We start from the raw sequence: 24021 nt of genomic DNA on the forward strand, positions 1-24021 counted from the left end.
TCTGTTTCAAGGAACTTCTGCTGGTGTGGGGTGACTGGTAAGGTCATCCATCTCCTAAAGGTACTTGAGGCTTTAAAGAAAGGTTCATTCGTGCCAGGGTGAAGGGCTCTTAAACTGGAAGAAATGTAGTCAACATTGGTTTTCCAGCTCAGGTTGGCACCTCTAGTATCTGTTTTGGAAAGTTTGGCATCCCAGACCAAGTTCCCTTTGGTCGGTTCCATGAGCCATAATTGCTGGCTGCCTACTATGTTCCAGGAAGAAACAAGCAAAAGGGCATGGATTAGATGGCATGCATTGTGGTCTGTAGTAATGGCCACATGCAGGGTGTTTTGTGAGTATTGTACACACACACACACACACACACACACACACACACACACACCACACACACACCAGGAGCTGGTAAAGGCAGAAGAAATATATTGGTAGGTGGGCTGGGCACACTTGACTGAATGTACATGTTATGATGTACAAGGACTCAGGTTCAAGCCTCTAGTCCCCACCTGTAGGAGGAAAGCTTCACAAGTGGAGAAGCAGTGCTACAGATGTTTCTCTCTATTCAATAAATAATAAATTACAAAAAAAAAAAAGAGGAAAAAAGGAAAAAGAAATGCATTGGTAGGTGGGTTCTCCATGGACATCATGTTAGGCCCCAACCACTATAATAGCTTCTGTCTTTGCCATTAAACAAGTGTTCACTGGTGAGGTAGGCATGCAGGGTAGGGTGATTTAGGGCTTGTGCTCTACATCGCGGTCTGCATGTGAATCCTGGCTGCTATAAGTCTGAGCAAGAGCCTTCAGCACTGAGCCTTGATTTACTGAACTGCAAAATGAGATTGTAATCATCACACTGACCTCACTGGCCCTTGTGAATGCCAATTGGCTTCCCAGATAGGGCCTGGCCCAGAGCAAGCATCAGCCACCGCTCTTGTTAACACCTCCAACTGTCAGGTACTGAGTGAACCTTGCAGTGTATAGGGAACTGGACAATAAAGACAACAAAGCAGCTTCCAGAAGGTGGGGTGTGTTGTGGAAGGAAGAAGCAGGGGCTGGAAGAAAAGCCATTGGACAGGGTCATAGAGGCTCTCAAAGAGGTGACATTTTCCTGCCCCTAGTGAGCCAGTCACTTACTGTGGTTCCTCTGTGGGAAGCACAAACATGACCATAGGATAAGAGTGGTGCAATTACACATCATTTCCACCACCAGAGTTCCACATCCCATCCCCTCTGACAAGCTTTAAATTCATATATGTGGTGAGCAGTAGGGGCATTCTATTGGATGCTTTCCTATTCTTTATCCCTCTGGGAATATAGACCCAGGATCATTAGGGGTGCAGAAGGTGGAGGGTCTGACTTCTGTAATTGCTTTTCTGCTGGACACGGGCATTGGCAGGTTGATCCATACACCTAGCTTGTTTCTATCTTCCCCTGATGGGGCGGGGTTCTGGAGAGGCAATATATATATTTTTTAATTAAAAAATTTTTTTTATATTTATTTTATTTATTTTTTCCCTTTTGTTGCCCTTGTTGTTTTATTGTTGTAGTTATTATTGTTATTGTTGTTGTTGGATAGGACAGAGAGAAATGGAGAGAGGGAGGGGAAGACAGAGAGGAGGAGAGAAAGATAGACACCTGCAGACCTGCTTCACCACCTATGAAGCGACTCCCCTGCAGGTGGGGAGCCGGGGTTCCAACCGGGATCCTTATGCCGGTCTTTGTGCTTTGCGCCACCTGCGCTTAGCCCGCTGTACTACAGCCCGACTCCCTGGAGAGGCAATATTCTAGAACACATTGGTGAGGTCATATGCCCAGGGAAGTGAGAGGCTGGTGTCATGATAACATGACTTGGTGCTGTAACTTGGTGGCTGAAAAGCATTAAGATATAAAGCAGAACAAATTGTTTACTAATCAGGAACCTAAAGATAAGAATAGAGCAGAGATTTGGGGTCTCCATTTTGGAAAAAGCTAGTAGGTCTATTTTAGGTATATTCCAAGGGCCCCTGACTTTACTAATTTTTGCCTGAGCCTGACAGCATGCAGGTGGGCTAAAGATATTATCTGAGGAGATGGTGTCAGAGTTGGAAATAGTTCTGGAAAGCTGGCTAAGGGTAGAGAGTAGCTCCCAAATCTGGGAACAGTATATAAATACCATCAACTATAACCACCATTTGATCAGGGGCTCATATTCAGCACAGGATACTGTGTAACCTCTGCATCGCGGTAGGTCTGAACTTGCATTCTGTGGTCATGGCTAGGAACGTTTCCAGGCTACACATTGCAGAATCCATCTTCCTCCAGTGGCAGAATATATTTTCCCATCCTCCAACTGGAGAAAGGGGCAGTCTACCGATGTTGACCCACATTGAGGGCAAAGTCTTGTAGAATCACATGAGAGGACATAAGAGGGTCCACTATGTTGTTCTTGATAGAGATGACCAGTGACAGTGGAGAGAGGGATCTGTTAGAGGGCTTTATCTCATTTTTTTTTTATCTTCCTACCTTCCTTCTTTCATCTCCCTCTGCATCCCTCCCTTCATTTCTTTCACCTCTTCCTTTCTCCCTTCTTTCCTTCCTTTTTTATAATACTAAATTGTTCTGTTAAATATATGTAATAAGCAGAAACAAAACAAATACTACTTAATCCCAAGTTAAAAAAAAAACAAACCTTTGAGCTCAGGTTTCAAATGTTTTATATACAAGCCTTTAAGTTAATGTCCCTCTATGAGAAAACTTAAAACATTTCCTTGTCACTATTTTTTCCCAGTTATCTCTTAAATGTTTTTTTTTAATTGGGGAATTAATGTTTTACATACAACAGTAAGTACAATAGTTTGTACATGAAAGTTGTGTGTCTCTACCCTACCACTTTCTTTACTTCTTTCTTTATTTTTTTCTGGCTTATGGGGTGCAGGGGATTGAACCTGGGACTTCAGAGCCTCAGGCATGAGAGTCTCTTTGCATAACCATTATGCTATCTACCCCTGCTACTCCTTGGCACTATTATCTAACTCAGAAGGAATACTTTAATACTGTCAATGCCCAAGTTAAAAAGTCTTTATCGGGAGTCGGGCAGTAGTGCAGTGGGTTAAGCGCACGTGGCGCAAAGTGCAAGGACCAGCGTAAGGATCCCGGTTCAAGCCCCCGGCTCCCCACCTGCAGGGAAGTCGCTTCACAGGCGGAGAAGCAGGTCTGCAGGTGTCTGTCTTTCTCTCCCCCTCTGTCTTCCCCTTCTCTCTCCATTTCTCTGTCCTATCCAACAACGAATGACAACAACAATAGTAACCACAACGAAACTACAACAACAAGGGCAACAAAAGGGGGGGGTGCCTTCAGGAGCAGTGGATTCATGGTGCAGGCACCAAGCCCCAGCAATAACCCTGGAGGCAAAAAAAAAAAAAAGTCTTTATCATCAGTAATTTAGCATTGCCTTATAGAATTATAAGATTTTGGTGGCATGGTGTTATACCCACATCTGTGTCTAGAACTCACTGTACCCACTAACCAAGGTTCTTTTGCCCCCTACCCGCACCCCATGTTCACATTTTAATGGCTTTATATGTGCCTGGAGTTTTTTTCAGTGTGACTTTGGATTTAAGGCAGGCCCACACACTGTGGTGGTTTGGCGTTATGTTTCCCGCTTCCTTCATCTCCTTTCATTGTGTGGAAGAGACCAGGCGCTTTGCAGTCAGGGTTGTGCTGACTATGGCCCCACGGTGCCTTTGATCTTGTAGCTCTGTCCGCAGTATTTCCTTTAGATCAGTGGGGAGACTGGAGGCTGGGTCAGAATCAGGTGTGATTTTCTGGGGAAGGCTCACCTCATCAGTAAGAATGTCCCTTCATCCTGGGAGCATGTGGGGTCTAGCTGTCTTTCTACCTGCGGCACCAGGGATCAAACAGAGAACCTCAGGCATGCAAATCTGATGCTCTAGCACAGCTGAGTCATCTCCCCCGTTGTCTAGTTCTCTCTTTGCTGTGAGCGATGCTCGGTGCCTGACTTTGAATATTTTCTGTACCTTTGCATCTCAAAGGAATCACTCTCCTGAAATTTGTGTTGGTTACTTCCTTTCCTTCATAGTTGCACCTCTTGCTTGATTCAGTAAACACTACATCGAGTCCAGTGAACTTGCATAAGTGGAATCGCACTGAAAGTCATCTTCTGCAACCTGTCTTCCCTTCAGTGTTGTGCTGACGTTCATTTGGCTTTTCTATCATTGTAATTCCTTCCTTTTCCCTTCTGTGTAGCATTCCATGATCCAGCTCATTTGTCTTTGCTGCTGCTAGTGAGCATTTAGTGATTTCCAGGTTTGTTCGCAGAGCTATCTTGGACAGTCCTTTCTAGAATGTTTTCTCTCCTGTTGTGTGCACACAAAGGAGTGTCTTTGAGACAACTGCTTGCTCACTGGGCGTTATCCACCACGGAAGCAGACAATACTGAGCTGTGCTCCAAAGCAGTTGTACCAGTTTGCACTCCCATGAGCAGCAGGTAACAGGCATCTCTCTGTATTCTCCCAACATCTGATGGTATCTGATTTTAACCTTATGTCGTGTGTGTCTGTGTCTGTGTGTGTGTGTGTGTGTGTGTGTGTGTGTGTGTGTGTGTGTGTGAGAGAGAGAGAGAGAGAGAGAGAGAAATGGCACCTTTGGATCAATAGAAACTTAGTTTCTGAAAGGGTTCAGGTTCTCGAGCCAAGTTCAAGATGGCACAACTCAAAGTTCATCACTGGGTGGGCGGTGGCAGTGTTATTTGGGAGCTTGTTAGAAACACAGATTCCTGGGCCACACCCAGAGACTTGCTGAGTCAGGAAAGCTGGAGGTGGCAGGTGGCAAGTTGAGTTTTTATAACCCTTCCAGTGATTCTGCTGCAACTCCGGTCTAAAATACTGGCTTGGATCTTCTCCAACAGTGGCTCCCAAATGCATCACAGGTTTACTTTTCATTCTTAAACTCATGAATCATCTGGAATTGATTTTTGTGTCCAGTATAAGGTAAGGGTCTTTTTTTTTGTTTTAAAGAGAGAGAGAAATAGAGACCACAGCGCTGAAGCTTTCTTCAGCATGGGGGGTCCCAGACTTGAACCTGGGTCATGTACATAGTGAAGCAGCGCCCTATCCAGGTGAACTGTTCTGCAGGCCTTAAGGTAAAGGTTTATGTTATTGTCATCAGATTGTCTATCAGGAGGTCCATTTGTTCCCCAGTTGGCCTGCAGTTCATTGGTGTTTGCAAATATCACCTCCACACAATTGTGGACCCCTATCTGGACTCTTTATTTCATGCATTCTTTTATCTGCCAGCTAGTACCACTCATAAGACCATCCTTTTTAATTATCTTTATTTTTTGCCTAGAGACCGTCAGAAATTGAGATGAGATAGGGAGAGAGACACCTGTAGCACTGTTTCACCACTTGCAAAGCTTTTCCCCTGCAGGTGGGTGCCAGGGGATTGAACCCGAGTCCTTGGCATCAGAACATGTGCACTCAACCAGGTGCGCCACCACCTGAACCCTGTAAGATCATCCTTAACTTTATACGTATTTTTGATTTCTGGTAGGATTAGTCACCAGCTTGCTTGGATCTTTCTTACTGGCATTTTAGATTTTCTGGGCTCATGGTTGGAGTCAGGGACCACAGGAAGGATCTTTATATAAGCTTTAGGTCATTAAATCTCCAAGTATAGGTGGAGAACTTAGACACTGTTCAGCAGTGAGTGCTCCGGGGCTCTTCCTAAGCCTCCTGTAGGTCATCTTTAATAAATGAGAAAAAGACAGAGCCACCTCCTCCTGGGCCTTGTTACTGGCACACAGCCACTGTTGCTTGAACTCAGATTCCCAGTGACCCCCTTAAAGCCCGGTAGCCTCAGTGAATGCATGCTTAGTGTTGGTATGATGGAAGGGTTTTGTTGTCATGGTTGACTCTCCCTTTCTAAGTTTAGTGTCTTTGATTTCAACTGGACCAGTGAAATAACTTATTTGGATACTGTGCTGCTTTGCCATGTGTGCTACCCAGGATTGAGCCTGCCACCTATCACACTGAAGAAACCTTCAATGTTGTCTCTCTCTCACAAGCCAAACTCCAAAAACCCTGCCTCTTACAAAGGTCTCTGCATGGGCAGTTTCTAATGGTGTCTTAGCCAGTTTGTGAAATGGCGTCAGGAGAGAGGTATTCACCCGAGGAGGAGGAGAATGAGTGTCCTGGGTCCCCAGGATCCTGCTGCATATCACCGTAGCCTGCCATTTATATGAGGCCAATCTTGGGGATAACCTGGGTTTTTCTATCACAGGGCCACCCAGCTGGGGAAGCCAAGATGATTATTTGGTTTTTGGAGAGAGGGTACATATATGTATATATATGCAAGTGAATACAAGAGGCCCAAGCCAGAGTCAGGCTGATGCCATGGGAAGACTAGGGCTTCCGGAGGTCTAAGCAGAAGTTTTGTACAGTAAGCTTAAATGTTTTTCTACTGGAGGCTACTGCCTACAGAGGTTCTGGGTGCCTCTGTCTGTTCTTCTGGATGCCGTCAGTGCTCTCTGAACCCCAGTCTATAGCTCTGCTTTAAGTCTCATCTTTAAGGGGTAGCTCTGCTGACTTCTTCTCATAACACAATTGTTGAGACTGGTCCATGTGTCTGCTCTAGTGCTAGCCCTTTGGGAAGCCAGAGATGGGCACGTGTGGTATGTCCTGGTGGTCATTGGGGAGGCAGCAGCAGTGGCTGTCACAGTATGGAAGGGTCTCTTCTCCCTGCACTCCTGCATACTTCTACCAATGTCCTTCACACTCTGACCCCCCACCCTTTATCCCAACTGTGTGTTCTGCCATGACCACACTGTCCAAGCAGCTCAAAGGGGCAGGGTATTCATAGGCACTGTGTGTGTATGGGGAGGGGAGGCACTTACTGGTTGGCACTGCTGATGGGACAAGGCCCCAGTCAAATGTACCCCACTTTTGCCAACATGGCCAACAGTCTGCCTGCTAGGGTATCACACCAGCTCCTGGGGACAGTCAAAAAGCCTGGCCCATGTGGCAGGTTCAGGTTAAACCAGGAGCTTGTACTTCATTCACTCACTCTACCATTCCTCCGTGGACTTTTTTTTTTTTTTTTTTTTTTTTTTTTTTTTTTAGTTTTGTCATCACTGCGGGTTTATTATTCCAGGCCAGCTCCCCCTCTCTCTGGCCCCCCATAGAGGCCACAGTACTGAAGCTTTCCCCAGTGTGGTGTGAACTGGGACTCGAACATGCATGGCAAAGTAGGTGCCTTTCTAGGTGAGCTGTCTCACTGGCTCACCATGAAATTTCAGCTGAGTACCTACTATGTGTTGGGTTCTGTTCTGGATGATAACCAAGAGTAAGAGATGAGGTCTCTGCCTTCTGGGCTGTTAGAACCTAGAGAGGGGTTGGCATGACCATGCCAAATCCTTCAAGATAGTGGGTCCTTGTAGCTTGTACCATGCTACCATTTCCTGGAAAAAAAAAATACCCCATCACCATGGTATCTAGGTGAAGCTAAAAAGTATGTCCACACTGGGTGTCCTGCGGAGTTCATCTGACCCAGCCACTGCTAAGCCTCTATGAACACTGGCACAGAATAAGATGCTATGACATGAATGTCTGGGGCCTGCATGGAGGGTATCAAATGCTGCTTCATTGACCTGCATACCCATGTCCTTTGGAGATGAATTTGACTACCTGCCACCCACTTTTTTTTTAAGTTATTTTTTTATTATCTTCATTTATTTGATAGAGACAGACAGAAATTGAGAGGGGAGGGGAAGATAGAGAAAAAGAGAGACATCTGCAACACCAGCTGCAAAGATTTCCCCCTGCAGGTGGGGAATGGGGGCTCCAACCTCCAACCTGGGTCCTTGTACATAGCAACATGTGCACTCAGCCAGGTGGGGCGCCTGCCTTCTCCCATGTTCTCCATTGCCTGACTGCATTGAGTCAGGTGTATTTGAAATTCTGGATCATAAAGTCTAGTGAGGGAGGGGAGCAGGAGAGGTTGCCAGGACTAGGGCCTCAGAAAACTGAGTTCCAGGTTCTGGCCTGCCTGTGACAGTTTGACCAGAGTGAGACCGATGTGTCTCCTTGGAGGATTGCTCTGGGTGGGTGAGCTATCTCTCCACTCTGGGGCTTGGTGCCTCCTTGCCTGCAAACTGCCTCCAAACAGATTTGCTGTCTCCATCTTCCCAGAGGAGCCCTCCTCCCCATTAGCACCTTGTTGGCTTCTGACTTAACACCAGAGCCTCAGAACTGCCATGTTTACTCATCCTGAGAGTCGGGACATGGGGTGGCGTTTTTCCTGTCAACCCCATGGTTTTGCTAGTAAGACGTTTGGGTAGCTGGGGCCCTGCAGGCTGGCTTCCGGGGCCACTGGTGTACAGGGTGTCAATGGGCCCCGTGCAGTAGCCTGGGAGGGCCCCTTTTGGCAGGATGTGAAGTTGTACCTCGGAGCTGGTTGACCTCAGACCCACCTACTCTATAAAGGTAGAAATAGCTTCTTGAGTGAAAGTGATCTGGTGGAAGAGTGTGTCTGGCTAGCAAACCAGTTCAGTCTGCTGACCAAGTGTCCTCTCTGGTGGGTTTTATACATAATGGCAATGATGATAACAGAAGCAATTTCCACAACTTTTTGTTAGTTTGGCATGTGTCAGCTGCTCACAGCACACCAATTTTCTGGGGTACAGTTATTCCCAGCTCATTTAAAAATGTATTTCTTTTTTTTAAAGTAAATTTAATTTACTTTTAGATTTTATTATCTTTATTTATTGGATAGAGACAGCCAGAAATCGAGAGGGAAAGGGGAGCTATAAAGGGAGAGAGACAGAGAGACATCTCAACATTGCTTCACCATTTGTGAAGATTCTCCCTATAGGTGGGGACCAAGGGCTTAAACCCAGGTCCTTGCACATTATATAACATGTACGTTCAACCAGGTGCGCCACCACCTGGCCACCAGTTATTCCCATTTTAAAGATGGGGAAACTGAGACTTGAATTAATCAGGGCTCATACTCCCTCTGTAGATAGAGCTATGCGCCAGACACTGGAACACTTTTCATGCGTTCACTTATTGGTTCCCTCTTTAAAAAATAAAAACGGGGCTGGGTGGTAGTGCAGTGGGTTAAGTGCACATGATGCAATGTGCAAGGACCAGCACAGGTACCCCAGTTCGAGCCCCTGGCTCCCCACCTGCAGGGGGGTTGCTTCACAAGCAGTGAAGCAGGTCTGCAAGTGTCTACCTTTCTCTCCCCTTCTGTCTTCCCCTCCTCTCTTTCCTATCCAACAACAATAGCAAGGGCAAAAAAAAAAAAAGGGGGGGGGGGAAATGGCCTCCAGGAGCATTTCCTTTGTAGTGCAGGCAGCAAGCCCCAGTGATAACCCTGGGGGCACATAAATAAATACATAAATAAAAACAAAAGAAACCTGTAACACCTGCTAACCAGGTGATTAAATGGAGAGCTGTCTTTAGTACTAAGAGTCAGAACCTAGGGATGTAAACTGTTGAAAAGACCTGGAAAAACTGTGAGAGACCCAGGGCCTAGGGAATGTATAAATCCCAAAAGTGAACAGCAGAGTCGAAGTGACAGATGTTCACTGAACACACGTGGAATAAATGGATGAAGATGGCTACAATCCATGTTTGCTAGCAGTTCTTGTCTGTGATTCACCAGGGAGACAGAGAAGGGAGCTGGGACTTATATCAAGTTCATGGTGTTTACCGTGTGACTGGCTGGGATTGGGCCTGGAGTGGCCTGGCTCCTAGTAGTGTGATCCTCTCCCCAGGAGAGACAGAGGAGGCTTGCTGGCTAGAGAAGGCCGGCAGGGAGACCAGGGTGGAAGTGGTGGGGCAGGTAGGACTTAGGTACGGAGAGACAAGGAACCAGGAAGGTTGTCGTCTGCCTCTTGTTCAGACCTGCCACAGGCCAGCTGAGGGCCCTGAGGTTGCTTTGCTAGCAGAACCCTGGCACTGGAGAGGAATGCGCTTTGTGCTTACAGTAGAGCTAGCTTGCACCTCTACAAAGAAGACTTTATGTGGAAGCAGAGAATTAAACAGGAGACTGATTGCCTACAGCTCTGATAGGTTCCGGTGAGGCTTCTTAGGGAGAACACCTGTGCCCTTATGTGACAGTGTGAGTCCTTCTAAGGCACAGATTTCATCAGGAAGTCTTCATCTCAACCTGACTGCTACCCAAATACCCCACCACCTGGTGCTTTTGCATTGAGGGTTAGGGCTTCAGCTTATGAATTTGGGGGACTCACCAGTTTGTGGCAGCTGGAAGGTTTGATGGAGGAGATGAGTTGGGAGTTAGGGTTCTGTGCTCTGGGGGATGGAGTTCATATACTTTAGGGACATGTGATGTGATGTATGCACATAGTCTTTGTCAATCATTCTGGGCAGCCTCTGAGTTGAGGACAATGGGTTTGGGGCCAGGCCTGTGACTCTCCCTTGGAGAAGTTAAAGACTGGGTCTGGCCCCATCCACCTAGTGGAATTTCTCTCCAGGCAGCCAGTGACTTCTCTTGCCTGTTGAGCTGACTTGGATGTTTCCTTCCTCCATGCTTCCCTCTAGCAGGCCTACCTGGAGTGTGGGCCAGTCCTCCTGCCCTCTCATGTTAAAGTAAACTCACATGTCTTAAGATAAAGGGTTGGCTAATTCCTTCAGCCCACCCCTCCCCGCAAAGAGAAAGATGGCTTCCCAAACAATTAGGCATTTATTTTATCATCTCATTTGTGGTCATAGGCTGATTTGTGGGTTTGGATCCCCATCTCTTCCCCAAATCTTGGCTGGATATAGCAGCAAGTGGGTTTTAAATTTTTTTGTTTTGTTTTCTTTTGAAAGAAGCCAGTAACCTGTTTTGCAGTGCTTGCTTTGTGGCTACTCAGCAGAGGTGTGGGGACTTAGACTATGATGAAATAACAGAGGCAAGGGAGCAGACCATGGTTTGTTTAGAATGCCTTCCTGCCTGTGGTTGCTAGATAGGAAGGTGTTGCTTAGCTGCATGTCATCAGAAGCAACTCTGCTTCTTCTTCTAGCGTTTGCCAGCAATTCTGCTGAATTGGAGGAAAGCACTGGGCAGAAGAGTAAGCACAGCTCAAAGTTGGGGCTACTGAACTGATTAGTCCTTCTTTTTAGGGTAGTTAGAGAAAAGTCACTTGTTTTTCTTCCTGTGGACTATAAGGAAATGTGTTATCCTGGAAAGAATGGAGAAGAGGGTAGAGCATGGGGCACTGGTAGGAAGGATCATTGGAATTTCCCCAGTAGATGTACCTAGGGCAAGAAGCTTTGATTCCCATCAGTTCTGTGGCACAGACTCATGGAGTTCTTCCTATTTCGTTCCACCTTACTCAGTCTGTGCTCTCAGAGGGCTGGTAGCTAGCTAGATAGCTATGTAATTTGTCAAGGTGACAGATTCTTGGATCCATACTTGTCTGTATTTTCTCTTTCAACACCTTGTATTTTCATGTTAATAATTATCAGTGTTGATTAATCAGTGAAGCGCTTCTAATCCCCTTTTTTAATTATCATCTAATCATTCAGATGATTCATGATTTGCTAGGGTTGTAGAAATGAAACATCACTAGCTAGGTCTCTAGCTGTCACCTCACAACAGATTAGAAAATGGTAGCAGTGACTCTAGAATAAGAGTTCTTTCTCTTGTTTTGGGTAGGGTTTGTAGGTATCCCCTAGGTAGCACTTAGTAACTGTCTTCTCTCTTGATGGCCATCTCCATAGTACTCACAACCAACCAGAGCAGTCACACTGATCAGTAGAACTTGCGCCCTGTTCAGCTGTGTGGGGAAGCAGAGTTATGTCCATGGCCATTAGGACCATTTTGGCTTGTCTCCTTCCACAGGTTTTTCTCTCACTCTGCCGTCCTCCTTTAGGGGATTATACTGTAGAATGAATGAACACTTGCCAATGAGCCAGCTCTACCACATCATAAATAACACTCACAGCCACCTTGGAAACACTCCCCATTTTGTGGCAGCAGAACGAGGTTCCGTGAAAGGCTGTGTGACTTTACATGGACGTAGTGACAGAGTACTTTCGCTCCAAGGGCTTCTGATGCAAACTGTACTTTATCTGAGGTCCCAGGACATTCTGCTAATCTTCCCAATGCAGGGAGCCCTGGCTCCACAGACCTGGGGCTACATTTCTGTCCCGTGCTGTTCCGGGCAAGTCTCTTCATCTTTCTCTACCTTGGTGGTCTCATCTGAGCAATGAGCCTCATCCACCCGCCTCTTGCGATGGCTGTGAGAATTAAATGAGATGTGAAGAGGAGGTAGAGGGTGGGTGGGGAGGCCTAGGTCTTAAGCTGAATTATAATACCACAGGCTCTTCCTCTGTCTCTTTGTCTTCCACCAAGAAACAGTTAAAGAGTAAAATTTCACTACTAAACAGGAAGCTGTACTTCAATAGTCTTCAGACCAAGTTATTTGTTTGATGCTTTATAAATTGTTTGGACTCTCTTGATGAGGGGTAGGAAGTGGAGACAGAACAGGGCTCAGCTTCTTGAGTACTGGCCTCCTAGTCCATTACGGCTGACCTCTTAAACACCTATGTACAGACTAGCTCATGCTAAGAGTCTGGTTCCTAGAACTCCACCTAGGTTATATTCACTGCTCCACACATGTGACCTTGGACCTCTACCTGGTATCTGGTACCTATATGTGCTGGGATATATTTGCATAGGAACATCTGGTCAAAGTGAAAATACTTAGACCATTCCAGCACCTAGAGCTGGTTTTTCTAGAAGTGACAGCAGAGCTGAGGCCCCCAGCACAGAGGGAGGGAGACAGGTAAGGGGGGTCATAGTACAGATCCAGGCAGGAGATGGTGGAGTTTGGCAGTTTCCAAATATAGTTGAAGGTAGATCCAGAAGCCTTCGAATATTAAAAGGGATGTGGACTGAGATAAAAGTTGGCCTGAACATTATTAACAGGAGAGTATATTTCCTATAAAATGAGAAAATAGAGGATAATTTAGTTATTTTTGGAGGAGTTGTGGGGACAAGGAAGTTGATCTTTTCTGTGCTCAATTTGAAATGCCCAGTGGTTGTTGGAGGGCAAAATCTGGGCAGAAGACATTATTAGTTCATTGGGTCCTTGTCAATATAGAGGTGGTATTTAATGGCCCTGGCTGGACTTTCTGATCTTGGATTTGCAACAAACTAATGTGTAGCAGAGAAAGAAGCATATCAGCCCACATCAGGGAGTGGCTTTAAGGGCTCAGGCATGTGGAGTTTTAAAAGCATGGGCTTACAGCAGCTGATAAGGAGGGAAGTTCAAGCCTGCAGAATTGTTAAAAAAAAATAAAGTGTCCTGATTGAATGTCATCATCCTCAAGGATGAAATTTCAGGGAGTAGGTGAGCTAATTATGCTAGTAAACTGCCTCTAGTAAAAAGCTGGAGCACTCCTTATACGCAATTAATCACCAAATACTCCGAACTCAGGTACTCATAATAGACCCTGGCTTCAGAATTTGGTCATTCAGGGGAGATTAGGAGAGAGAATGTTTTTGAAAGCTGTAGGTATAATATAACTATAGAGCGAGTTTGTTCAGAATTGAAGAGAAAATGTGATTTGTAATAGGATGGCTTGTAAAATAGATGAGTAGTGTCTCATTCTTTTGAAGTGTATTTAGTACTCTGAGCAGTGGAAGTTATAAAGATATTTTTTTAATGTCAACCACACACACACACACACACACACACACACACACACACCCAGGAAGAAAATGTACAGTCTTGTGAATTTGCATACCCAGAGGTTACATCACTGTCAGAAGGAAGCCGGGGTTGGATTAAGTCTATGCAAACACCTGAAAGGGGAGGAATACATTTGAGTAGATCCCTAGAAAATTCTCTGACCTTCCTTGATTAAAGCAGAAGTCAGCTTTACATAGCGTTATAGTTGATCATGCCTTGAAACAACATAGTAGGAGTTAGGTCATTTGGTGTAGCTTAAAAAGCCAAAACGCCTAACCTTTCTGATGTACTTTGATCTCCGAGAGCCCCTCATCCCAGCAACCATTAGCCTGGAAGTGGGGTTAGGTCTGGCACAAGTGTTAAGATGAAAAAGTATTCCTAGACTGTAGCAAGAATGGGTTAAGGTCAATCCTGGGATGTGAGGGGCCCTAGTAAAAAGATACTCATTAAATGGACATTTACATGAATTGGAAGCATAATAGAGATCGAAGGTGATTTTTTTTCTTCTCAAAAATGGTTTTGCAAATCTTTTTCAGAGCTGATAGACACACACCTTAGCTGGATACAAAACATATTATGAAAGAGAATGACTGATCTTTGATCCAAGCAATCAAAGTGAAAGGTAATTGATATCTTCTGCTTCTCTTTTTGTTTTTCCAGCTGTGTGTTTCCTTGAATTTTTAAAAAAAAATATATATAAACAAATGTCTCCCCGATGGCCCTCTCTCATTTTCCAAGCCAGCCTCAGAGGTACTGTTTTCTGTTCTTAAGGGTGAAACCCCACTCTTTCTGAAGGGGACAGCCCTGAGATTCCGGGGTGGGGGGTGGTGAGCTTTCAGAATGTGCATGCTCCCATGCCATGTTCCAGCATTTCACACTCTGGTTCCCTGCCCCCCCTTTTTTTTGTATATTGTGCTTTAAGTTAAGACCCTCTGTTAGCAGTAGAAGGTTTTTCACTGGGGCGATGGGGGTGTGGGGCAGTGGGACAGGGTGAGCATGTGGATCAGTAGACCTAGGATATGTACCCGATACTTGAAGAATTTCTGAACTTTAAGTCCATGCCCCCACCAGGTGTTTTCTCGTCACATGCTTTGGAGGGCATTGCTCATTAACACTCTGCCCTATCTAGGATGGAGCCCCAGTGAGCTGAGAGAAAGGAAAAACATTCAAAAGCAGTAGATTGCCATGACCAGCTTTGGATTCTGGGTCTACAGAGAAGAAGAGCAGAGCCTGATGGCTTTACACCAAAGGCGGCGGTGGGAGCCTCTGTGGGTTAGAAGCCACGTGGGGAATTGGGGATGAGCTGTTAACCTTCCGCACACCCTGATTACAGCTAGTACACTGTGCACAGTGCTCACCAGACACCAACCAGCAGGGCTAGATGTTGTGGCTTTTGAATAGCCTCTTTGTCATTGAAAGTGGGCTTGTGATATCACAGGCCAGACCCTTAGGTCATCTGAAAGCATAGTCCAGATAGCCATCAGATGTCATGCACACACATACGGGGCCCAGTTAACCTCTCATGGGGTAGAGCATGAACCCTTAGTGGGAGGGCATGTTTCTCTAGCACATTCTCAGCCAGTGACTATCAAACGCCATAGTAGGGTGGTAATACCAGTGAGCATTTGATGGCTGCCCACCAGGTGCCATGCTCCCTCCTGTGGGTACTACACCCAGCAATTCAGAACTGCAAAAAAAAAAAAAAAAAAGCAATTGTAATGGTGCCGAGAGAAATTATCAAAAGGGTCTGTCTAGTGTACTGCTACCCTCTCTCACACTGGAACTTGGCAGAACTGCTGGCTCAGGCCTTTGCCAGAGCCCAGCTCCCTCTCCACAGCCTCGAAAGGGGGTTGCCAGCACAGAACTCTTCACACCCCACCCGTGGCTTTGCACTCCAAGCCTATCAAGGGTTTTTTGTCCCTGCCTCACAGCCTCACCCATGTTTCCAAGTGCCCCTGAAGCTTGAGGGGAGGGCAGGGAGAAGAGGGAAAAAGGCTGGAAGTTATCTAGCAAATGAAAAGCTGGGTCCTAGGAGAGCTTTATTTCTCAGAAGACAAACAGTTTCAGTTTTGATACCAAAGGCAAAAGGAAAGGCCTGTGGCCAAAAACCACTTTTTTTTTTCTCCCACCCACCCTAGCCTCTCTCCATGTTGGGGACACAGGCTCTGTGCTCAGGGAGTTAGTTTCAGCCTAGAGTTCACTCTTGACTTTCAGAGTAGCTTTCTCTGAGAGCACTTGGGACCATGGTGGGAGAGCCCAGAAAACACTCGTGTGTTTTCTGGCGTGCCCAGCCTACGCCCAGCCTTCACACCTTGGCCCAAGCACAGTGGGTGGCCTACACCATGTTGGCTCTCAGATTCTGCTTTGGCCCCAAGAATGTAGCCTCTCCAACTCTCATCCCAGCTGGTCATGTGGCTGACCCCAGACATGTAGGCTCCCGTGGGCACTCACGTGGCCTAACCAGATTTTAAAACACATTTTGAGGTTTCAGAGAGACACAGGATGGGGTCTGTCTGCTCCTTTCTGCTCCTGCTTTCTCAGGAGATTAAGTTCCAAAGTCAGGAGTTAGGGGGAAAAGATCTAGAGAGTCAGAATCACCCTTGAAACCCTCATAAATCACACCCAACCTGTGCCTGTGGTGTCCCGTAGGCCACTCCAACAGCCCTTTGGCAAACTGAAATTAGAGAACCTGTGAGCTAGACTAGGAGGAGGAAGTCACAGGCAAGTGTCTGGGCCTTTATGTTAACCAGAAAATTCCTGGCATGCTAGCAGTAATCAGTTGTTAACACTGAGTCAAAGCAGACTCCTTTGATGCACAAAATTAGTAAGAGGCACAGGCTAACCTGGACTGCCACCCTTCAAAAGATAAAGGAAGTGGTTTTTTGTTGTTTTTTTTTTTTCCATCACAATGGCTTCACCAGTCCAGGATATTTCTTCAGACAGAGTGAAAGAGACCACAGCACACTATCCAAGTGAATCTCTGTCCTTTCTTTGCACTGGTAAAAAAAAAAAAAAAAAAAAACACCAGCTCCAACCCCATGACCTTGTTTAGGAAGGCTTTATTGGCACACAGCTCACAAAGCTACAAATATGTTCACCTGGCCCTTTACAGAAAATTTATTGACCCTCTATTCTCCATCTAAAACACACAGGTGTTGGCATCACTGGGACTGCTGTGAGAGATAACTCAGTACCTGCTCCAATCCTGAATAATGTAAATGGTGTGTGTGTGTGTGTGTGTGTGTGTTTGTGTGTGTGTGTAGTAAAAGAAAGCTCCAGATGAGTAATAGACCCACACCTCATTTGTCAATAGGATGAGAAAGGAAAATTGGCTTTCTTGCTTACACTCAGTGACCTAGGTTGCTAGTTTGGAGTCCTTTTGGCCAGATAAGATCAGGCATTAGGTGCCAGCTGTGTGCTCTTGTAGGGGTCTAAGTGACTCAAATCGCCTAGCATGCAAGCATTAAGTGGTAGGTTTTAAAGACCATTCAGTCCTTGCTTCTGGAGGGCATGAGGGTCCCAAAGAAGTAGGGTACATGAGAAGACTTTCTAGTGAAGGCTGGTGTTGGAACAGAGGCTGGAGGGAAGTTAGGATTTGGGGAAAGGGTTGCTTGGGAGTCTGCATGAGATCCCCTGTGGGAAGAAGCTAGTATGAGAAAACTGCTTGAAACCTGTGAGTGAATGAAACACTGATGGCACAGATGCAGAAGAGTGGGTCATCTGGGGACGAATGCCCATGCTTGACAGTATGAGCTAAGTGTTGTCCCATTACTCCCTTCCTAATATATGTCCCTGTCCTTCCTGTGTGCCAGGGTGCTTAAGAGCACACTATATAGCAGGGAAACAAGAGCTTGATAGAGTGGCACAGTGAACTGCCAGGAACTGATTAATGGAGTAGCTCTGGGGGTGGGTCAAATGTATCCTTCCCGGAGTGGGCTTGACCAAAGTGAGTGAGAAAGAAGGCATCAAGAGAGGTGGGGACTCCAGGGCTGTGGGGATGATGCTGGGCACAGGCCAGTACAGAACGGAAGCTAGTGTGGTTGGTGTGTGTGTAGGGAGTGGGGGAGCATGCAGTAGGTGAGGTCATGGGGCCTCAGACGATGGGCCCGAGCAGGGGCTTTAGTTTAGGGTGAACGGTCACCCACATTGAGGGGCAATGTGAAGACACGAGAGTAAAGATGTGAACAAGGAGGCTGCAGGCCCCTTCCTGGGGCCATAGACATCACTGAGTTGACTCAGAGGGCTGTGAGGCCACCTAGGTGCTCAGGACAGAGGCTTGAATCTGATCTGCATGAAGTAGTCAGAGCTCCCCCAACCCCACTCCCATGGAACATGGAGATATAATCATGGCCACCCAGCTGACTTTTCTGCTCTAGAACTTTGAGGTCACTGCCCCAGGTGTGTGTGTGTTAGAGAGATGGAGAGGCTCTGAGGTTTCTGTGGGCCCCTCACTGTAGGGCCCAACTGCACGAAGGCCTGTAGGCGGCCCATGCCGTGAACTCTCCACATGCTGCCTACATCCCATTTTCTTTTTTACCTGAGAAGTGGGTTTCATGAAGTGAGGGTTTCTTCACTCAGAGGGAGAGACCATTTCTGCCCACCTGACACTCATCTCCCAGCCCCTGTGTTCAGAAGCTGCCCTGTTGTGGGGGCTGCTGTGTTGCCGACATCTCTGCCCTCCAGCTATTTTTAGAAAGCTGAGGCTGTGGAAAGTTTCCACTGAGGATCGACTCCTCTTGTTTCCTAGGTTGAGAAAACAGGAAGCCCTTCAGAATCCGGGCTTTGAAAAGCTTCTAGTGAAGTTACACTGACCCCACCTTCCAGCTTTCACTAATGCCTTGCTGTCTGCATCATGGCTTGGTGGGGTCCCATGGTGAAGAGGGCACTGGGGGGGGGGGGGGGCTGGCCTGTCTTCCTTCGATCCCTGAAGTCACCTGGCACCTGAATATACACATCCATCCTCTGAGCTCCTTTGTTAGGGATCCATTTTCACACTTCGGAACTTTTGTTCTGTTCTCGGGCATTAACATACAAACAACCTGTTGTAGATGGTGACTGTACTGGTATGCACCATGTACATTATCTTGTCCAGGTTCCTTAATAACCCTGGAAGGTGGCGTTTTCATACATGCTGTACAGATGGGGAGACTGAGCCAGAGAGTAGTTCTTTCTTCAATTGAGGATGCTGCATGGGGTGGGGTTTGAACCTGCACTCTGGCCTGCCTAGACACACATCTGCTTTCACATATCTGAAGCACAAAGCAAAAGCTTCATATGGTACAGAGCTTTGAGATGCTGCCAACACTATAGCAAGCAACCACTTCACCAAGCTAGGTGCATGTGCCAACAGCAATGCCTATCACCCTCACAACTGTCCTGTGTGATTTCCGTTCTATAGATGAGAGTACTAAGGCCACAAAGCTGGATCACACCACCAGTTAGGCGAGGGAGTCCAACTTGGCTTATTCAGTACCAAACAGTTTGGACCTGCCCTCCTCTTATTACCAAGCTTGTAGACTCACTCTACAAATGAAAGATTTCCAGGAAGAAGCATCATAGACCTTAGAGGGCCCAACTCAAACACAGATGTTGAGCTGATCTCCAGTTACTCCTCGCTACCAACCTTTCATCTCTTGATTTAAAAAAAGTATTCTAGGAAGAAGCCAGTGTCAGAACTGGGAGAGGGAGATTAACCTGCTGTTTGGTGGATCTGCTGCTTCTCCTTTTCTTGGCCCCAGGGCCAGTGGTCAAAAGCCAGTTCCCACCCACACACCATCACCCACCCCCCTCAGGGCACGTGCACAGCTGTGTGCATGCTGGGTGACAGAGCAGCTCCTTTCTATGAGTGTTAGAGTGTTGAAGGAAGTCTGCACTAGTTACTCATGTATGACCTTCACAGCCTTGATTCCATGCACAGCTGGCTTCCTAGTGCCAGTGACTGGCACCAGATCCATGGTGTCTTTCTAGGCATTCTATGCAGCCTTCTGGGGAAGGGTACAATGGAACTTTCCAGAGCCCTTCTATAAACACCTTGATTAGAAGACTCAAGACTTATTCATTGTTCTGAGAGAAACTGGGATTAGATTTACATTGACAGCTAGTCTGCCTTTACGGTGCGGAAGCTACTCATCACAGAAGAGGGCTAATGTGCACTAAGTGAAAAGATTGAAGAAGAAAAGGCTACTTAAAAATGTGTCATGTGGCCCAACTCTATTTCTGGGCACTAGGACTTCTTAGCATTTTCACTAACCGTTTGATTGCATAATATATTATTATCCAGGGTGGGGGAGAATCACAAACTTGGAAAATACCTCTTATGTTAAGAATTGTCAAATCTATTCTTGCAGAGAACAAAAGAAAATAAATGTGTCTGGAAAAAAAATAGTTTAACTGCTTTAAGTAAACTACCCTGATTCATGACTTTGGTTTTCTCTGACCTGGTCTTCTGTTTCTCTCTTCTTTTGTAGTTAATGAAATTATCAGGAAGGAATTTTCAGGACCTCCTGCGAGAAATCAGACATAGAAGAAGCCATTAGCGTGATACCTTTCATATCTAACCCCTCGGAGCTCCGCATTGTCCCTCACCTTCTGTTCCCTTTACTGCATATTCCAGCCTGGAGCCCACGTGCAGGAGCGTTTAGTGGCGGAGCTGACTCGACTTGGAAATATGCCACTTCTCTCTGTGAACACCATTTGTGAACACCATTAGTGCGCCCCTCAGTTTTGGTTTTAAATCCCAATGAACATCTGTTGACCATGTCCCATCTACACCTTAAGTGCCTGCTGACCACAAACAAACAAACAAACAAAAACAAACAAACAAAACCCCTCCCCCAGAACTAAGGACCTGGGGCACATGCTGGGGTGGGGGACAGAAGATGTGGCACTGTGATTAAACCCTAGCCTTCATTTTGTAGGTTCCAGATACAGCTCTTGTACCTTGTGAAGGAAAAGACTTCCCAAGTAGAGCAACCTAAGGAGTGTGGCCCAAGAGTCTGACTTTCAGGTTCAAGGAACTTAAAGCTCTCTAGGTAGAGACAGAAGATAGGCCATCATAATCCATAGGCATCACCTGTCCTGGGCCACGGCTAAAGCCTTTTTTTTTTTTTTTCTAAAGGAGACACTGCTCCTCTCTGGCTTATGGTGGTGGTTTGGGAGATTGAATCTGGGACTTTCGAGCCTCAGGCACATGTCTCTTTGCATAATCATTACACCGTTTCCCCACCCCAAGTTTTATTTTTGAGTTGGCTCATTCTCAAGTAAGACTGTCTAGTTTGTACAAGGTCACCTGTTGAAACTTCTAAGTGTTAAATTAATGGCTTTTTTTTTTTTTCCACTTCTGCTGCAAAGGTGGCAGGTTGCTCATGGCCAACTGCTGTGCAGCCTTGGGGCATGTGGTCACAGATTGTCTCCTGCAGCCAATGCTTATTGACATGCCTGCTTTTTCATAAACTAGTTTAAGGATCTTAAGTATGTGCATTGCATTTTGAGAAAGAATATCAGAAAAGTTAAAACAACCTTGAAAGTACAGGGTTGTTTTTTTTTTTTTTTTTGTGTGTGTGTGTGTGTGTGTGTGTGTGTGTGTGTGTGTGTAATGGTTGTTGCTGAGGCCAGTGGCAGGCCTAAGTGGGTTTCACCATGGCAAAGGAAAATGGCTTAATTCTCTCTCTGGCCTAGACCCAAAATGGGACACCTCCACTCAGGATTTGGCCTCTGAATTCACTGTTATTCTATCTGAGCCCATTTAAAGTTCCCTTGACCGCCCCCCCCATCCCACTCCTGACTTGTCTGCTAAATTGTCCAGCACAGGACTCATCTGAACAGAAGCAGGTCCACACACACCTTGGTGAGAAGGGACTTTGCCCAGACCAGTTATCTTCTGTATGCTCTCCTCAGTTTTTCTCTAGTGAACTCCAGAGTGTCCTCATGAATCTTTCTCCTCTGATGCAAATTTTATAAACACAATACAAAAACCTAGACCATCAAAGTTGTTGGCAGGTGAGATTTCATCACATGGACGTGTTTGTTTGCACCGACTCATTGCCTCTCGCCTCTGGGACAAACCAGGATGCATTTCCAGCCAGTCACGTGCTTCTGCAGCATGACTGCTCAATCCAGTCTGCGCCACGGAAGACCCAAGAAGGGCCCACTCTGGGCTTTCTATGTCCTGGCTCTCTCATCATTTTACCTGGAGGTAAAAGCTTACTGGGAGCTAGACCACGGTGCAGGACTTTTGGAGACCATGCCTGTGTGTGTGTGCAGAGTTCCAGAGGACAGAACTCCTGGCGTGGGGCCTTGGCACCCACGTGTATGCAACCTTTGGATTGCCTCTCAGAGTTTAGGGAAATTCCCCTCTCAACAGGCACCATGCTAACCAGTAAGAAGTTAGCCGCTACTGCACAGCTTCTGGGCTGCAGAATTCTTCCTGATAAGTTCTTTATGCAAGCAGCTGTACCTACAGACATTTCTCCGCATTATCCATCTCACTGGGGGAAGAGGCGAAGTGTTCAGTGGGTGATTTGTTCTCACTTGATCTGGCTAGGTGCCTTTTTTTTTTTGCACATGAGGAAATTTGGCCTTTCCTCAGTTATCTGAATGTTGTACCGAAGTGCCTTCCTGCTATTGTAGCGTAGCTACTCAGCTTCATTGTCCATGGGGGTGAACAAGGACTAATGCATTTTCCATAAATCTTCTAGCTGCATTAGTGAAAATGGCTTCCTGCAAGCACAAGCTGCTGGATCTGTGTGTGTGTGTTCCCCCACCACACACATACACAGAGATAGATTCCTTTTCTGAGACATCCTAGCTGGATCTCTTAGGAAGCACTTTCAAAAACAACTCTACCAAATAGCAAGGGACAGAGAAGAATTAGCGTTAAGGCAGAGATAAGCAAGAGAAAGGGTATCAGGAATAGAAAGCTTTCAAGAAAGTTTGACCTGTTCAAAAGGCCAGGAGGAAGTTTTTGCCAAGAATAGTTGCTGAAGAACTTTCGTCAGTATGGGTGGAGGCAATTAAGATCCTATAAGAGAAGGAGGATGTAAGGATGTCCAGGTGGTGAAGATGATGTGTGTGTTGTGTTTTAGAAGGATCTGGGTGAGGTGGGGGTTTGCACTCGCGACACGGAAGGTAATGTAAATATGTTGCACTCCCAACGAAAACCAATCATGTTGCTGAATGTAGTATATTTCCAAAGTCTGCAAGTCTTCCTGTATTGTATATAAAAAAAATAACTGTGGCTTGATAATATATAATAGCAACCCAAATTAGTTAGTATGTTATTAAATTTTTATTTTCTTATCTGTATTTTTATGCTTTCTAGCTGTCCTGAAAATAACACAACCCTTTTGGGATTAGAAAATATTTATAAAGGGCCAGAGAGCTTTTCCAAGTGTCTTTTTTACATATATGTTGATTTTTTTCCCCTAAGAGAAATGATGTATTCTTGAAAAATTGTTCATTCCAGGAAAAAGAGGGGGACAACTTTGGGGAAGTAGGAGTCATTTCTTGCTGAGGAAAGATGCTGATGGTCATTAGCTCTGAGCCTGGTTCTTATCACTGAGAATTGTTAACTATTTAGCTCCCCACCCCCCCCCCCCCAGTAAGTGGTCCAGTGGATGATTTTAAAACTACCTGTGTTGTCGTGATTCTGAAAGATGTCATGTTCACAAACCCTAACTGTGGGCTAATGTTTACAGAGCTGACCCAATTCTGTACATTATCCTTATGTATTCTCCAAAGGACAAGCAACCAAAGCTTTCCAGCATAGCCAGAGTTTAGGATGAATGAAATCAAGTCCTCCTAAGAACCCAGAAGCCCTGATGTAGCCTTTATTGTTTACATCCAATAGCCAAGCTGTCCATCTCAACAAGAAACCAGCCTTGGTCAATGGGGGTAGCTGCCACGTGTAGGCAGACTGGAAGCTGATGTATTCGAAGTGTCACTCTGAACTAAAGGCTGAACGTTTACTTCCTATCAAAAACATTTGTGAAGTGCTTTTGAGTGTTCAGAATTGAAAGATCTTCAGGGATCTAGTTAACAACGTTGTTGACTTCACGTTTACAAGAGACAGGGGTGGGGTTGGCGTTCTGGAGAAGTCAGGATAACCTTTCCTGAACTCTTTTTCTAGAGGGACAGGCCTTCAGTAGCAGATACACAAAACATCTGAACCGTGGGGTCTCCCAACTTGGGACTCAGGCATTAGAACTCATGGAGCAAAGGCAGTGCTTTCCTGCACTCCATCTAAAAGCCTAAGAAAAAGCGTCGCATCAAAATGACAATTATCAACAGCTGATTCCTGAGTGCCTTGCATTATAGCCAAC

General features: G+C 46.0%; 1 protein-coding gene and 1 long non-coding RNA gene across 8 annotated transcripts in view; one reads left to right on the forward strand and one right to left on the reverse strand.

Moving 5' to 3' along the window:
- The window catches only part of NFATC2 (nuclear factor of activated T cells 2), a 186142-nt gene extending 165681 nt beyond the window's left edge, over nt 1-20461 (forward strand). For 5 of the 6 annotated variants that reach the window (XM_060185245.1, XM_060185260.1, XM_060185252.1 and 2 more), the window contains exon 10: nt 20170-20461. In XM_060185245.1, the coding sequence (XP_060041228.1) occupies nt 20170-20225 (56 nt within the window). In that variant the 3' untranslated portion in view covers nt 20226-20461. Of the gene's footprint in view, nt 1-14238; nt 14325-20169 lie in introns of all 6 variants that reach the window. The other variant, XM_060185239.1, reaches the window with a different exon arrangement.
- The window catches only part of LOC132536755 (uncharacterized), a 187362-nt gene continuing 180395 nt past the window's right edge, over nt 17055-24021 (reverse strand). For both annotated transcript variants that reach the window (XR_009548269.1, XR_009548270.1), the window contains one exon: nt 17055-20205. This is a non-coding gene — a long non-coding RNA (uncharacterized LOC132536755). The remainder of the gene's footprint in view (nt 20206-24021) is intronic.

Source organism: Erinaceus europaeus, chromosome 1 (assembly GCF_950295315.1).
Source record: "Erinaceus europaeus chromosome 1, mEriEur2.1, whole genome shotgun sequence".
NCBI classification, from domain to species: Eukaryota; Metazoa; Chordata; class Mammalia; order Eulipotyphla; family Erinaceidae; genus Erinaceus; species Erinaceus europaeus.